General features: G+C 41.8%; 1 protein-coding gene across 1 annotated transcript in view; it reads right to left on the bottom strand.

Moving 5' to 3' along the window:
* Window positions 1–16867, bottom strand: part of XKR6 (XK related 6) — a 378420-nt gene that overhangs the window by 13255 nt on the left and 348298 nt on the right. The window contains 1 exon segment of the mRNA XM_020988928.2: window positions 16458–16654. Within this exon segment, the coding sequence (XP_020844587.2) occupies window positions 16458–16654 (197 nt within the window).

The raw sequence follows: 16867 nt of genomic DNA, 5'->3' as shown, positions 1-16867 counted from the left end.
CAAAAGTCAGTTTGTCATGGCCAAGAACAGAATCCAAGACTCCTAACTCCAGTTTGGTGCTCTGACCACTAGTTAACAGTTTCTGAAGGGCATCCAAGCATTTGTGGTCTGCCAAAACTTATTATCAAACTCAGAATCAAACTGGAAATTGTTAATAGCTTCATGTTCAGACTGTGACAAATGGCTGGCAATGACCTTCACGGCTTTCTTTCTCCTATGCAATAATAAAGCTGTGGCTGTTGCAGTTGGACTACTGAGCAGTCAGTCTGAATATCATTATGATGAGCTAATCTTATCTCCTTTTTGACAGGGTTACTTGACTGGGAGGTTTAAAGGAATGACATATGTGTAATTTACCTGGATTTTGGCAAAGGGTTCCATAAAGTTTCTCATGTTATTTTTGTGGTAAAGATGATGAGATATGGGCTAGCTGATAGTACAGCAGATGAATTCTAAATTGGTTAGATGGCTGGACCCAAAGAGTAGTTACTGACACTTTGGCATCAACTGGAAAGAAACTTTCTAGTGGAGTACCCTAGGGAACTATGCCTGGATCTGTGCTAGTTAACATTTTTATTAATAATTTTGATAAAGATGTAGATGACATGCTTGTCAAATTTACAGATGACACAAAGTTAGGAGGGACAACTAAAACACCAGTAACAGTCAGGAACCCCAAAGATGCAATTATACAATGTCATCCACAAGCATCTATAGGAAGCCCTTCTTCAACCTGGACTTCACACTGGACTTCCTTCATGACAATGGTGAACACTTTTGGCAGACAGTTTTATGCCTAGCCTGATAATAACCAGAGAGTTGTCAAACACTAGGTCCAATATTCTAGTCACTACGACATGATACCAATTAGTGGGAACATGATTACTAGCAAATCAGAGCCCCAGAAGTTTCCTGGAAACAACACTTGTGGTAATCTTTATTCTGATCGACAGGTAAGCAGATTCTATCTTAGTTACATTATTTGTATTATAATAGCTAGAAGTATATCTGGAGCAACTTTCTATATTCTCTAACTAAAGTTCTATTGTATTGCCTCATTGTGATATGGAGGTGATCTTGAGTTCTTGAAGGATATTCCGGGGATAATAAGCCATAGCAGGTCCTACCAAATTGGAAGGGCTTAGCATGTGGGTCCTCTGATAGACTCCGTGTCTGTATGTTGAAGATTAGCTTGGTTGAGTTAGGAGACGCTCATTGCCAGAAAATTAGCCACCAGATGATGAATTTTCTGACCATAGCAATTCATGAAATATGTTTACTAAGGCATGGAGGGATTGTGAAATGTATCTGCCAAAAGAGTCGCTATACAATGAAACAATGGCTCTTTTGGACTATTGAGCTATATAGGGTATAGCCTAACCATGAACAGCAATTTTTCAATCTGCCATGACTCACACTTGATTCTTCCATCACTTATCTATTCCCTTTCTTCCCCATTTATCTTCCTCTTGGTTTCTCCATACTCTTCAATTCCCAATACTGCATCTCACCCCGGCACCAGGTCCTTCACGTCTGGATGAGTCTTCCTTCATTCATCATTCTCACTTCCTCTCAATCTGGATCCTCTCCCTCTCCCCTTTTTCCCTTTCCATCCCCCTTACCCCACATTTCTATCTTTTTCAAATCCCTGTCTCTTCTGAATCTATTAATGATAAAGTTGATGTTTCATCTAAACATGATTGCCCCTTAATTTCTGCCCTCCCCTTCCCTCTGATGAAGACAGCAAGAGATTGCTCATGAGAATAACAGCTTACTTTTCTATAGCTCCTTATGGATTACAGAACTCTTTCCTCACAATGGCCCTATTTTGAGGAAGGTAATATGATTGTTATTATTTTTATCTTATAGATGAAGAAACAGACCCAGAAAGGTGAAGGGACATATCCCAAATTATACTGCCTTTTTCCAATGTACCATACTCTACTTTCTATTAAGGAAACAATGCTGCATTATCTTGTTCATTATATATAACTGTAGTAGATGGCTGTAGAAATGAGTACTTTACTAGCTAAGGAGAACTTCCCTTCCCATTCCCATGCCTTTCCATCCCATCTCCATTTGCCAAACATACTTCTTCTTTATGTACAATGTTAGGCTTGGACTCAAGAAGACCATGAGACTTAAATGAGATAACAGATATAACTTTAAAATGACATAGAAATGTTAGCTATTGAGCCACATAATACAATGCCTAGAATCACAGAACCTGTGTTCAAATACCAGATTTTTTTCCATTTACAACCTGTATGACTTTGGATAAGGCACCATACCTCTTTGGGCTTCAGTTTCCCTATCGGCAAAATGAGAGAGTTGGACTAGATGACTCCAGGGCCCCTTTTAGCTCTAAAGCTTTGGTAGTACTACTATTGCTACTACTACTACTACTACTACTACTACTACTACTACTACTACTACTACTACTACTGTTACCACTACTGCCACTACTATACTACTATTACTATTATACTATTATTATTATTAGTGTGCCATTTTTATTATTCTACAGGAATTGAGATATACTACTACTAGTATTACTACTACCACTATTACTACTAGTACTACTACTATTGGTGTCCCATTTTCATCAGTCTAGAGGTACTGAGACATACTACTACTACTACTACCACCACTACCACCACTACTACTACTAGCACCACTACTACTATACCACTTCTACTACTACTACCACCTACCACTCCTCCTTCTCCTACTACCACCACTACTTTTACTACCACTACTATTACCATCACCACTACTCCTACTACACCATGACTGCCAGTTGGTGAGATGACTGAATCACAAACTTTAAGGTCAGAATAGACATTTACAAATAACTAATCTGAACTTCCCTGGGAATACCACATTAACTCATTTATGAACTTGAGGTTGATGGAAGTCTAAGCACTTTGCTCATTTGTTCTCATGTCATCTCTTTTAAGTGGGTTTGTATGTGTGAGAGGAAAGGTGGATGGGAGAGAGAGAGGAGAGGATTACTATTTCAGTTTTGTAGATGGGAAAACTAAGGCTTTTAAAAAGTACATGACTTTCTCCAAGCACAGCAAAAGGGTGAAAGATTTGGATGTGGAATCCTGAGTGAACTCTATCTCACATTGTCTCTGTTTAGTTTTTATTGTTTAGATTCTTTAAAGTTTGATCCAAGTTCCTTGGATGGCTCATTCAATAGCAAGGTACCAAAAACAAGGTAGATAATAAATGGCACACTGGGTCCCACCAACAATCTTTCCAACCCAGATCCTATCTGGAACAAAAGAACATTTGAGAGAATAATCATTTCAACAACTAAGAAATCTCATGTGGAATTTTAGCTTATTTAATTTCTACTGAATGGAACAGTGGAGGTGGTGATGGTGAAAAAAGGTACTGAAGGACAGGATGGATGTTGGGGTAGAGCTAGGCCAGTGGCAGCATGAGATGAATTTCAGCTCAAATTGCACCTTCAGCAGGAGATCTTTTCTAGTCCTCCTAGCTGCTAGAGCCTTCCTCTCTACTCTGTATATGTCTTCTATGGACCTACTTATATTCATATTATCTCCCCTGTTAGAATGTAAGCTCCATGAGGGCAGGAACTGGTTATGACTTTCTTTGTATCCCCAGCACTTTGCACAGTGGCTGGCACATAGCAGGTACTTAATAAATGTTGATTGATAGGTCCAACGTAGGTTGGTGGATGGCAGGAGTTTAGTTGTCTCTCATTTCAGTAATAATAACCTGTTTTGTGGAGGTAGGTACAGGTAAAAGAATATTAATAATTCTGACATAGTATTTTATACTTTATATTCTTATAGTTTATATATATTTCATATATATTTTTATAATTTTATAGTTTATAGTTTATAAGGCATTTTACATACATGATCTCATTCAATTCTCACAACTGTCCTGACAGGTAGGCATCATTAGCTCCATTTTATAGCTGAGGTTCAGAGAGGTTAACTGTGATACCTGTGGTCAGAGGATATTAACTCCACAACGGTGTCTTAGAGATAATTTATCCCAAAGCTCTTCTTTTAAAAATAAGAAACTTGACCCTAGAAAACACTAAATCCAACTTATCGTTAGTAGATAACATGGCTGGGATTTGAACCCAGGTCTTTTGACTTTGAATCAGCGCTTTTTTGACTATTACCCAGTATTATTTGACCACATTACCCATCTGACTTACAAGGAGAAAAACAAGGACTTGAACTATTATCTTTGGACTCATGAGTACAATCGTTTGAGTTGTGTCTGACTTTTCACGACCCCATTTGGAGTTTTCTTGGCAAAGATACCGGAGCGGTTTGCCATTTCCTTCTCCAGCTCATTTTACAAATGAGAAAACTGAGGCAAACAGGGTTAAGTGACTTGCCCAGGGTCACACAGCTACTATATATCTGAAGCCGGATTTGAATTCAAGAAGATGAGCCTTCCTGATTCCAGGCCTGGCACTCTATCCCCTGCACTACCTAGCTGCCCCTACTACCACACTAGCTATAATCAAAACCAAGGTGGAAGTACATGCAGCCTACTGCCTTCAGCCTTTGCAGGTATTTGTGTATCCTTAGAGTCAAAACATGTGGGTCTGAGTTCTTGCTCAGGCCCTTAATAATTCTTTAGCCATGGGCAAGTAAGTTACAACTTCTCTGACCTTCAGTTTTCTCATTTATTAAATGGAGTTAATGATACTCATGCAACCTACCTCAAAGAATTGTGAACAAAGTGCTTTGTAAACCATAAAGTGCTATATAAATGTGTATAAATTTCTGCTTTTAGCATCTGAAAGGGAGCAAGTAGCTTCATTCCACATTCTACACATGGATGTGTGCGAGGACACACTTTACTGATTGCTATAACAAACACAAACTCCAGATAAATGACATCACCTAAATACAAGCCATATTATGATATAAAACAGACTCCTTTCCTATGTAGACTCTCATAGAATGCTCTCTAGATATCACTGAACAGCTGTTTCTAGAGCTTAGTTAAATCTACCTTATCCACTGCCACCCCAGTTAACAAAACGGGTACTCCTGTTCCCTTAGTGTACTCTATAACTTACAAAACAAACAAAATGGGAACACAGATGTACCCAACAGCTTGGAATGGAAGTCATCAACTAAGAACCGCTTCAAGCAGATCTCCCAGTGGACTCAACTGACACTGTGGGGGAAGCCTGCAGTGCTTAAATAGCTCACTTAGCTGCACACCAGTTCCTGAGAAAATAATCTAAGAACATTTTCTCTTACTAATTGTAGCCAACGTTGCTTCTTTGGACCTTCACTCAACTTGAACCATCAATCTTACAAGGACCGCGGTATGTCCATACAAGTTGACCAGGATGGTGAGAGGATGAGGCATCATAAATGAATGAATGATTAAATGAATGAATGAAGAGCACCAGGAATGCAAATACCATGTCATGTGAGGATTACTCCAAGAAATGAGGGATGTTTAACCTAGAGAAAAAAAGACTTAAGAAGCATATAATAGCTGTCTTCAAGCATCTGAAATGTGGAAAGTATGTTAGATTTCTGCTTGGCTCCAGAGGACAGAAACAGGAATAATGAACAAACGTTAGAGAAAGACAGATTTGAACCAGATATAAACGAAGCCCTCCTACCAAACAGAGGAATGAGTTGCCTGAGGAAGTAGTAAGTTTCTTTTCTTTAAAGGCCTTTCAACAAAGTCTGGATAACCACTTGTCAGGAATGTTATAGAGGGTATATTTTGTTCAGGTATTGGTTAGATTAAATAGCCTCTGAGTCACCTTCCAATTTGGTAATTCTGGGAAAAGATCTCATTCTTGCTTCCAAGAAGTCTAAAAGTCAAAATAACATGTTTTTACTGTTCAAAATAGTAAAATCTCATCTTGGGATGAGAACTGGAGGGGGTAATGTCTCCCTGGCCTTTTCCTCTACCTCCTATCATCCCCATTCTCTCACTTACCTTTAGTCTCTATCTACTAGTTGCTTCCCTATTGCCTACAAACATGTCCACGTCTCCCCCACCCTTAAAAACCCAAAACAACCCTCACTTGATCCATCCATCCCTGCTGGCTATCTTTTTATACCTCTCCTTCTTTTTATAGTTAAACTCGAGAAGACTATCTATAAGCAATGCCTTTACTTTCTTTCCTGTTATTCCCTTCTTAATTCTCAACAACCTGGCATCTAACCTCATCTTTCAGCTATAACTGTCCTCTCCAAAATTACCAATGATCTCTCAAATGCCAAATCTAAGGGTCTCTTCTCAATCTTTATCCTTCTTGACTTCTCTGTAGCCTTTGACACTGTCAGTCACACTTTTGTCCTTGAAACTGTTCTCTTTAGTTTTTCATGACACTGCTCTCTCCTGGTTCTCTTCCTACCTGTCTGACCACTCCTCCTCAGTTCCCTTTGCTAGATTTTCATCCAAGTTCTACCCATTAATTATGAGTGTCCCCTAAGGCTCTGTCCTAGGCCATCTTCTCTTCTCCCTCAACAGTATTTTATTTAGTGATCTCATCAGTTTCCATGGATTCAGCTATCATCTCTAGGCAGATGATTCTCAGATTTATTTGTCCAGTCCTGAACTCCAGTCTCGCATCTTCAACTGCCTACTTGACATTTCAAACTGGATGTCTTTGTAGGTATCTTAAATTCAATATGTCCAAAACTGAGCTCATTGTCTTTCCCCCTAAACTCTCCCCTCTCCCTAACTTCCCTATTATTGTGAAAGGTTCTGCCATTCCACCCCATTCAGCCAGCTTCCCCACCTGGGTGTCATCCTCAACTCATTCTCTCTCATCCCCTGTATCCAATCAATTGTCAAATCCTGTCACTTCTACTGTTGTAAAATCTCTCAGACATGCACCCTTCTCTCCTCTGATACTTCACCACCCTGATTCAACTCTCTACTTTCCATGGGCTTGGTTTTGATTCCAGGGAATATCATGCCCCCTTCCCAGGTACTCCCTGTTGGCTCCCATCCCAACCCCTGCTTTTCAGCTTCCTTCTTTTTGTGTGTTGTCTTCCCCAATTAGGATGTAAGCTCCTTGAGGGCAGGGGCTGTCTTTCAGTTTCTTAGTTGTTGTCACTTAGCACATAGGACTGATGAGAGACTGACCACCAGGTTACTAGCCCCAACCCTTTACTTATTTTTGGTTTTTCCACAGCACCCAGAACACTGCCTTGAACATAAGCACTTAAAAAAATATATATATGTTAAGTTGAAGAGAATAACCTGCAAACAACTGTCAACTCTAGGAGAATACAATTGTCATAAAGGCAGAGGTTATTTTATTTTGGATTTTTTTGCCCTTATATCCTCAGAGTCTAGGACAATAACCTTGTATGTAGTAGGGCTTAATCAATGTTTTATTGGTTTGAACTGGCTCAGTCCTAGAGGAATAGAACCAAAGACTTAGAGGATGCCGGAGCTGGAAGGAACTTGATAGATCATATAGTCCAACATCTTCATTCTACAGATGAGGAAACTGAGGCCAAAGGGAAGAAATTATTACCACCACCACCACCACCATCACCACTACCATCGCCACTAGTTACAATTTATACAACATTTTAAAATCTGCAAAGCACTTTACAAATACCATTTGATCCTCACAACAATCTGGGAGGTAGGTGCTATTATTATCTCCATTTTACAGATGAAGAAACTGAAGCAAACAGAGATTAAGGGACCTGCCCAGGGTCACATAGCCAGTAAGCATCTGAGGCCAAATCTGAACTCAGGGCCTTCCTAATGCTAGGTCCAGCACTCTATCCACTGAATCACCTAGCAGCCTCAGTGAAAATTACTTGCCCAAGATCACAGAGAATACTCAGCAATTGTTGGCAGAATCAGGACAAAAGTGCAGGTTTTTTGATTCCCAGTCCAGTTCTCTTCAATCTGCTGGTTTTTAGAGTAGAGAAGTAAAAGCAGGCTGATATTTAAATAATTCACACAGCAGGAGATCTGACCCATCCAGAAGAGGAGGGAAAGGTTCAGCTGAGGAAGCCAGTGTCACCCCAGTCTGCTCAGGGCAAAAGCCATCTCTTGCTCAGGGACAATCTTGTCTCTAATTACAATCTCAGGCATGAAGAGAACTTCATAATCTAATTGCAGGGACAATGAATCAAGTTTTAGGACCTAAACCCCAGCCTACCAGGTCTGCCAAGCAGATGAACGCCTTGAATAACTTGGCTTATTTGAGCACCAGGAGATTGGAATGTGGACCAAGGGAAGGGAAGATCAGAGTGAACTCTTTCAAAAAGAAAAAAAGCCAGAAAATACCATGTGGAGATGAGTAAGAGAGACTACTTCATTTCCCTTACTTTTATGTATGTAAGGAAGGAAGAGAAAAAAGGACTTTGACAAGCTCTCACAAATAAAAAGCACATCAGGTCATTTGAGGGCATTTACGAAGATACTACTGAAGGTTTGTCATCACTTCAGGACCATAACTGGACCTTTTTCTGACCACACAAAAGTAAACTGAGGCAGCTAGAAAGGAGGTTGAAACTCTTCCTGAGTCTGAGGTAGCAATGCTGTTGTGAATAAGTTAACATTATTGTCATAGCTCTCATTCTTTTGTATGAATAGTACAGTAACAGGGAAGTCCCAGAGAGAATTGAAGCCAACAAGATTCCTGGGCTACTATCTCCCTCACCAGGAATGGGCACACACAAAACACTGTTATGTTCACTGTTGGCAAGGGAGCTAGATTGCCTAGGTTTTGCCAGAACCATAACTGGTAGTTCTGGCACCTAGGGCAAGTAGCACCAAGTGGTGCCAGGAGCAGGAGCTATTTACTCAAATCAATTTCATAATCTGTGATAGGAAAATAATAAAAGTAATTAAGATAAGTTCAGTTAGGCAGGTGGCGAAATTAGTTATCTTAGTGGTGTAGGGGACAGGATCTCAGAGTTAGAAGGGAGCTCAGAAGACATCTAGTCCAACCTATGGCAGGTAGGATCCCGAGGTCTTTTGACTCCATCAGAGAGGCTTCATTAAGACTTTCCCTCACAAATTATAGAGGACAGAAGGTAGTACTAGGATTATTATTCATCCTTAAAGGGGGAGGGGGAGGCAGAGGTTTGTCAGCCTTTGAAAGAAAAAAAGAAGTAAAAGCCCTAGGGAGGGGAACAGGGAACAAATCCCCTTAATACAAGGATTTGTTCTGTAAAACTTGCACTCAGTCAAAAGGCCGCACCCAAGGACCTAGATGTGGCCTCGAGGCCGCAGGTTCCCCACCCTTGGGGTAGAGTGTGTTGAAGAGTTCTTTATAGGAAGGATGGGGAAAAGATGGGCATGAACAGTTTGCTGTCCTCACACCCACCAGGAACCCAAGCCTCCTCTTTTCTGCTTCTTCTCTGAGCTCAGTTTTCTTGTTTCCCTCTATTTTGCTGAAGGAGTACATGTGTTACATGTATACTAGATATCATATTGCTTGCCTTCTCAGTGGGTGGGGGAGGGACTGAAGAAGGGAGGGAGAGAATTTGAAATTCAAAATGAAAACATCAGGGCAGCTAGGTGGCACAGTGGATAGAGCACTGGCCCTGAAGTCAGGAGGAACTGAATTCAAATCCAGGCTCAGACACATAACATTTACTAGCTTGTGTGACTCTAAGCAAGTCACTTAACCCCAATTGCCTCACCAAAAACAAACAAAAAAACACGAATGTTGATTTTTTTTTCTTTTTCAGAAAAGAGAACACGTGTTAATATTTTGTGTCCTCTACCCAGGAGCAAAGTCCTAGTGGCCCCTGGCTAGTTACTGCTCTGGATTTTGTATTAGGTTTCATTAGGACATTTTACAAATGTCTTATGAAACCATTTTTATGGCAAAAAAATTCCATTTGGCTCACTTTCTTCTCCTGGACTGTCTTACATTTAGAGTAAGTTCCCTTTGCCCTACCATTTCTCTCACCCACCTCAGGCTTCCTTCTCCTTTTCCCTAGATTACTAAGCTAAAAGGACAGAAACATTTACCTGCAGAGAACAAAACCAGAGATTGATTGTCAGACCTGGAAGGAATCTTAGAGGCAATCTATGCTAATACCAACATTTCATAGATGAGGAAACTGAGGCTCAGTGGGGAAAGGCCTTTCCCAAGGTCAGATGGGTAAAGTTAGCGGCAGGGCAAGTACCAGAAGTTGTCTTGTGTCACTCCAGTGCTCCTGCTGTCATGTTTAGGCAGCATTATCACCTTTATCCTGCTGATCCTGGCTCTGCAGTGTCCTGTGAGTCTGTTCTTTCCCTGAAATGCTCATTGCAATCAGTGTAACAGAGGCCCTGCCTCCCCACAGGTCTCTTTGCCCTTCAGTATCTCTCTACTCCCATCCATGACTTTACAGTATTGCCAGACTGATCTTCCTGCTGCACAGATCTGAACATATCCCTCTTTTGTTCAAAACTCTTCAGTGGATCCCTGTTGCCTCCCAAATAAAAACCAAACTTCTTACACTGGCACAGTGTAAGACCCCCTACAATCTGACACTTACCTTTCTTTCTAACTTATGTCGCGCTATTAATCTGTACATGCGCCAACTCCTGCCCAATCTGTTGTACAAGTCTAGAACTTTCCAACCTTTCTGTCTTTGCTCACATTTTTTCCTACTCCCCTACAATGCTCTCCTCCCCCCATATCTGCCTTTCAAAAAACTGACCAGTCCTTCAAAGCTTATCTCAAATGCTACCTCCTCCATGAAGCCTTCCTGATTCCTCTAGTCAGTACATATTTCCTTCTCCAAACCTCACAGACCAATTTGTGCCCCTTGCATGCCCCTTCTATTCTGATCTGCATTAATTATCCAGTTATATTAAATTTTTATATATGTGTCTTATGCCCCACCCCCACTAGACTCTAAGGTCTTTGAAGAGAGGGGCTGGGTCTTCATCACCCCCAGCACCCAGCACAGCACTCTGCACATAACAGGGACTTGATAATTGATTGTTGAATGAATGCTATTGAATCCTTAGAGACACATTCTCATTTTTTAAAAAGGCAGAAAAAGAATAAAAAAAGTCATGGTGTCATATATCCAGTTTCTTGTTCTTATTATACAATCAGTCAGCCAACACGCATTTATTGTGTAATACCACGATAGTGCTAAACACTGGGAATAAAAAGAAAGGCAAAAATAGCCAGACATGAGAGGCCGCATGGTATAGATAGAAAGCCAGCCTCAGAACCAGGAAAGTCTGGGTTCAAATACTGCCGCTGACATATACTGGCTGTCTGTATAACCCTGGATGAGCTCTTCAACGTCTCAATGCTTGAGATGCCAACCTGCATTGATAGAGGCAGTTTAGTTTTCCAAGAGTTCCCTAGATCAATGAAATCACCTTTTCCCTTAGGCCCTTGGCATGGGGAGTTATGCTCACTCCCATGGCTGTTGAGGAATCCAGCCTCACCCACATGTGGCCTCCAAGATTGAAGCCAGCAGGGGCAGGATAAAAGTAGGATCGGGAGAGCCTTCTCAAGACTGAAGATGTCCTCTGAACCCTCAAAGGAAACAGTGGACCATCCCTAGCTGTCAAAAGCAACAGGATGGCTCTGGCTAACTCCGACTTATGGTGGGGATTTCAGAATCCATTCTCGCTCCTGCCACCTCATTTCTCCCATGCTGCTTGCCTTTAGCAACACATGCCACCCATCTGCTGCTACAGTGGGCTCCTTGCCTCCTCCGGTGCCCCAGCATAACAAGGGGAATTAGAGAGTTTGGCAGCCTTCAACTGCTGCTGGAATTGACTGGCGGAGAAACACCATGAGCTTCCTTATCGATTTCACTCTCTAGGAAGGAAGGCCAGGACCAGCCTGCCTATGTTTACATTCTGAAATGGAAGAAGTGAGGAGACAGAGTGAGTTTAACCAAAGCTGAGGACTGCACATCCATCTGGAGCCTGATATCTCTTTCCAAGATGCCTGGTAGCGCAAACTCTGCCCCTAGAATGATCATATGGTGGAAGGTGGCAAAATGGTACAAGAAGTCAGCCTAGCTCAGCTTCTCCTACATCTGAGACCTTTCTGGGTGAATCTATGTAGGAATATGGCAGGCGGGAGGGGGAAGTGGAGATAGTTAAAATGTATCTTGAGCAGTAAGGATGGGAGACTCACACAAGGAGTTCACAGCAGCCTAAGAAAAGGAGATGCTAGTGAAAGAGAAAAATGGTCCTCTCCTCCCAGTCCCAGCCTTGCATAATCTCCTGTAGATGTGGCTCCAGCTCCACTCACTGTGCAGAGTACATGGTCAGGAGTTCCACGGAACCTACAGATGCCCAGGCAAGGTTGGCTCTGGCTCAGGTAAACCGAACTCGTAATCTTTCATCCCTAAACCCTCTCTTCTTCCTAACTTCCCACAACAATATTGTGAAGGGCACCCTCAATTTCTTTCTTCTATTCACTCCACATACCCAGTCTGCTAATTGTCATTTCTTCCTTCATACCAGCTCTCATAAATGTCCTCTTCTCTCCACTCCCACAGCCATGACACTGGTACAGGCTCACGTAACCTCATACCTGGATTATTGCGACAGCCTGGTAATTAGTCTATTTGTCTCAAATCTCTCCCTCATTGCCGTCTATCCTCTACTCAGCTACCAAAAAGATCTTTCAAAAGTGTGGATTTGACAGAAATGCAAATTAAAGCTACTCTTAGGTATCACCTTATACCTATCAGATTGCTTAAATATGATAAAAAAGGAAAATGACAAATGTTAGAGGGGATGGGAGAAAATCAGAACACTAATGCACTCCTGGTAGAATTGTGAACTAATCTGATCATTCTGGAGAACAATTTGGAACTATGCCCAAAGGGTTATCAAACTGTGCACACCCTTTGACCCAGCAATATCACTACGAGGTTTATATCCCAAAGAGATTCAAAAAAAAAGGAAAAAGAGTTCTATGTACAAAAATATTTATAGGAGCTTTTTTGTGGCGGCAAAGAATTGGAAATTTAGAAGATGCCTATCAATTGGGGAATGGCTGAGCAAGTTGTGGTATATGATTGTGATAGAATATAGCACTATTGTGCTATAAGAAATGACAAACAGGATGCTCTTAGAAAAACTTGGAAAGGCTTACACGAACTGATGCAAAGTGAAGTGAGCAGAACCAGAAGAACAATGTACACAGTAACAGCAACATTGTACAATGAAGAATTATGAATGACTTAGCTCTTCTCAGCAATACAGTGATCCAAGACAATCCCAAAGGACTCACGATGAAAAATACTATCCACCGCCAGAGAAAGAACTGACAGAGTCTAAATGCAGATCAAAGCATGCTTTTAAAACTTTCTTCTTCTTTGGGTTTGGGTTTTGGTGGCTTTTGCCTATATTTTCTTTCATAACATGACTTAATATGGAGATGTTTTTGCGTAACTGCACATGTATAACCTATATCAAATTGCTTGCCCTCTCAATGAGGAGGGAGAAGAGGGGGTGGGGAGGGACAGAATTTGGAACTCAAAATTTTTTTAAAAGAATGTAAAAAATTGTTTTTACATGTAATTAGACAAAAATAAAATATAAAAAGTATGAATCTGATCAATCTTACCTACTCAATAAACTCCAGTGGTTCCTTATCATTTAAACTCTGTCACAACCTGACTGCTTCCTACCTTTCCAATCTTACATTTTCCTTCACTCCCTGTACAAATGACACTGGCCTTCTTGCTAGTCCTTACACAGGATGCTGTCTTCTGACTCTGGTTCATGGGCTGTCCCATGTTCCTGGAATATGTGTGACTTAGCTAAAATTCTGGGCCTTTTCCAGTTCCTCTCCCCTACTTCCACCCTATTTACTAGTCCCTTCCTTCTGAGATGACCTTTCATCTCTATATCTCATATATACATAGTTGCAGGGACCTTGTTTTTGCCTTTCATTGTATCCCCAGATGCTTTTTGACCTAGTGACTGACTTGGTCTTCTATTATCCCTGGGCACTACACCATCACCAGATCCTAGGGAAGCTGCCAAGAGTCAGGACACATTTCAGTAAAAGGTCCCCATAAAGTATTCTCCCAAGGCCAGATCTCTATAACAGAGACATTTCCAAGGGCCTCTTTTGGAACTACACAATATTAGGTCCTTGAGGGCAGGAACTGTGTTTTTGTCTTTCTCTGTATTCCCAGCACTCAGTACAGTGCCTAACATACAGTTAACTAATAATTAATAATTAATAAATGATTGACTGCATTTCATGGGGTATCTTTTCTCCAAGGCCCTCTAGAACAACAATTCACACATTTCCCAGCACTTCACTGGTGGAAGAAGCACTATCAGCCCAAGTGCCTGCCTAGTTTCTCTGTTTAGCCTTGTCTTCTCCTGGTTCTCTTTTCACTCACCAATCCTTCCTGACCACTTCTCAATGCAGGAATGAGCAAGTTAAGGGCAGTATGCTGGCATCCCCCCCGGGGAGGAAAGGAGTCCTGGACAGCCATACTTATTTTCTCCTTCTGTAGCACCTATTCCCTATCAGGATGGTGTAGCAGTTCTGACTGTAGCTGGAGTCATACACAGCTTCCTGCTGGCAGGTCTGGGGTCATAACCTTGCTATTTTAGCTTCTCTAGCCATCACTGCTATTTATGCTCAGGAGGTAGAGCTCGCAGTGCCAAGTCTGCATGCCATTCAGAACAAGGGGAGACTCATACAGAGCAGTTGAGTCTTACCAGAGCTTGAGTACAAGCCAAGAGCATGGCCTGACTCCAAGCAGCAGGGTCTAGTTTACTAGCCCAAATGGATGAGGCTTCTTCTCCTAAAGTGGGCTCCTTCTTTCTTTCTGCTATGGAATTTCTTGTTTGCAGAACCCCCCCCCAAAAAAAAAACTGTCAAGGGTCAGGAAAAAGTAACCTAGTCAACATTTAGCTAAGTACAGTGATTCTAGTCAAGTTAACAAACATCTATTAAGCACCTTCTGTGTGCCTGGAATGATGCTAAGTACTGAGGACAGAAAAAAAGGCAAAAACACCCCAAAACAAACAAACCAACAAACCTACTGTCTCTGCCCTAAAGGAGCTCACAATCTAATGGGGGAGACAACATGCAAACAAAGTACAGGGTAAACTGGAGATAATCACAGAAGAGACTAGAATGAAGGGGAAATTCAGGTGCTGAGATGGGCAGTTCTGCCAGTAAAGAACGTGGGTACAACTGGTCATTCCTCCCACTCCCACTAAGGTATGGCCAACAAATGGGAGGAACATTGAGCCTGATGGGTGAACCAAGGTGGTTCCTATACAAGGCAGATCAGGTTTTGTGCATTTCCTTAGGAGTTGCTCAGAACTATGTGTATGTGAGCAGGAAACCCAGAGGGTTTAGGAATACAGGCAGGAGTCAAGGAGGCCCCAGTTACCAGGGTAAGGCTCAGTCTTGTGTGCTTCCTCCAGATACAATGCTGCCCCAGGTCAGAAACAGTCAAAAAGACAGTACTACTCTCCAGTACAAACACACAGACACACATACTTCTGTAATATGTGGACAATGAGATTTTCTGAAGACTAGGGAAGTTTCCTAACAATATTAATAATTTCAGAGTATTAATAATAGCTCACATTTCTATAGAACTCTTTAAAGTGCTTTTCTCACAACAACTCTATGAAATAGGGAGCAGAAGTATTACTAGTCCCATTTTACAGATGAGGAAATTGAGGCACGGAGTGGTTAAGTGATTTGCCCAAGGTCATCTAGCTAGTAAGTGGCATAGCCTATTCTCAAACCCAGGTTTTCTCACTGTGAGCTCAGTATTCTTTCCATTAGGTTGCACTCCCTTTCACAGGACCAAAGATTTGGATATGGAAGGGTCCTCAGAAGCCATCAAATCTATGATGTAATGGAAAGAACGCTGACTTTCTGACTCCAAGTCCAGAACTCTATCTATTATGTTAGGGACCCTCTCCAGAAAAGGCAGATCTTTATGGCTATTTTTTTCAAGACCCTTTGATGGCTTATGGGTAAAGTAAGTGTGGGGAAAATGAGAAGGGGCATATTCAAACATGTATATTAATGTTCATGTACCACAAAGAGTGATGTCCATGTCCATGTCCTATGCTGGGACACATAAGGACTGCATGTGAATATTTGGAACAAGTAAGTGTACTGTGTAAGCATGAAAGTCTACAACAGAGGTCTGCAGGTCTACAACAAGAGCAGGAGTAGATGGATATACGAGTTCTCACCCTTTCCCATGTTTTGAACAGATCAACATGTACCCACGGTTCCAAGGATAGTACCAAGCAATCAACATGATAGTGTAAGACAAGAGCCTAAATGGGCTAGGGAGATGGCAAACTGACATCGTGCATCCCACTATCTGTCTTTTCGTGGGAATGCCTGTAGCTATGTAGCCCATGCCCAAGAAGAGGAAGGTCTAAGGGGAAGAAAGAAGGGGGTCAGCCAAAAGCTAGGTAGGGAGAGGATTTGGTAGCGGGGGGGGGAGGGGGACACTTACAGGGCAGCGTTTCAGCGCTGTTCTTTTGAATCATTATACAGAGCTGTAGCACCAGTTGGGGGGCGCTCTCCAGGAAGGTCTCCAGGAGGCGTAACATATTGACATCTGCATATTCGTACATCATAGCCCAATAAAAGCGTCGCTGGTGTTCCTTCTGCCGCTGGCTCTGAATCCCCAGGTACATCGTGCGAATATACCTGCAAGGAGAGGGGAAGAACAGAAAAAAAAGTGTGGGTTGAAGGAAGAAGACCACAGAGCAGCAACCTGGTTTGTTCCTTCAAAGCCAAAACCCCAAAGATAGGCACCTAGGAATGCTTTCTCTCCTCTGCCCTTGGGATAATGGACAGTACCCTGGGAATGTCTCTGGAGCCCCAGAAATCTACTGTCACCCACTAGGGATTGAGGGGAAT

This window comes from Phascolarctos cinereus, unplaced genomic scaffold (assembly GCF_003287225.1).
Source record: "Phascolarctos cinereus isolate Bilbo 61053 unplaced genomic scaffold, phaCin_HiC Scaffold_2;HRSCAF=192, whole genome shotgun sequence".
NCBI lineage: Eukaryota > Metazoa > Chordata > Mammalia > Diprotodontia > Phascolarctidae > Phascolarctos > Phascolarctos cinereus.
The sequence above is the reverse complement of the archived record's forward strand: the minus strand, read 5'-3'. Positions and strand labels throughout refer to the sequence as shown.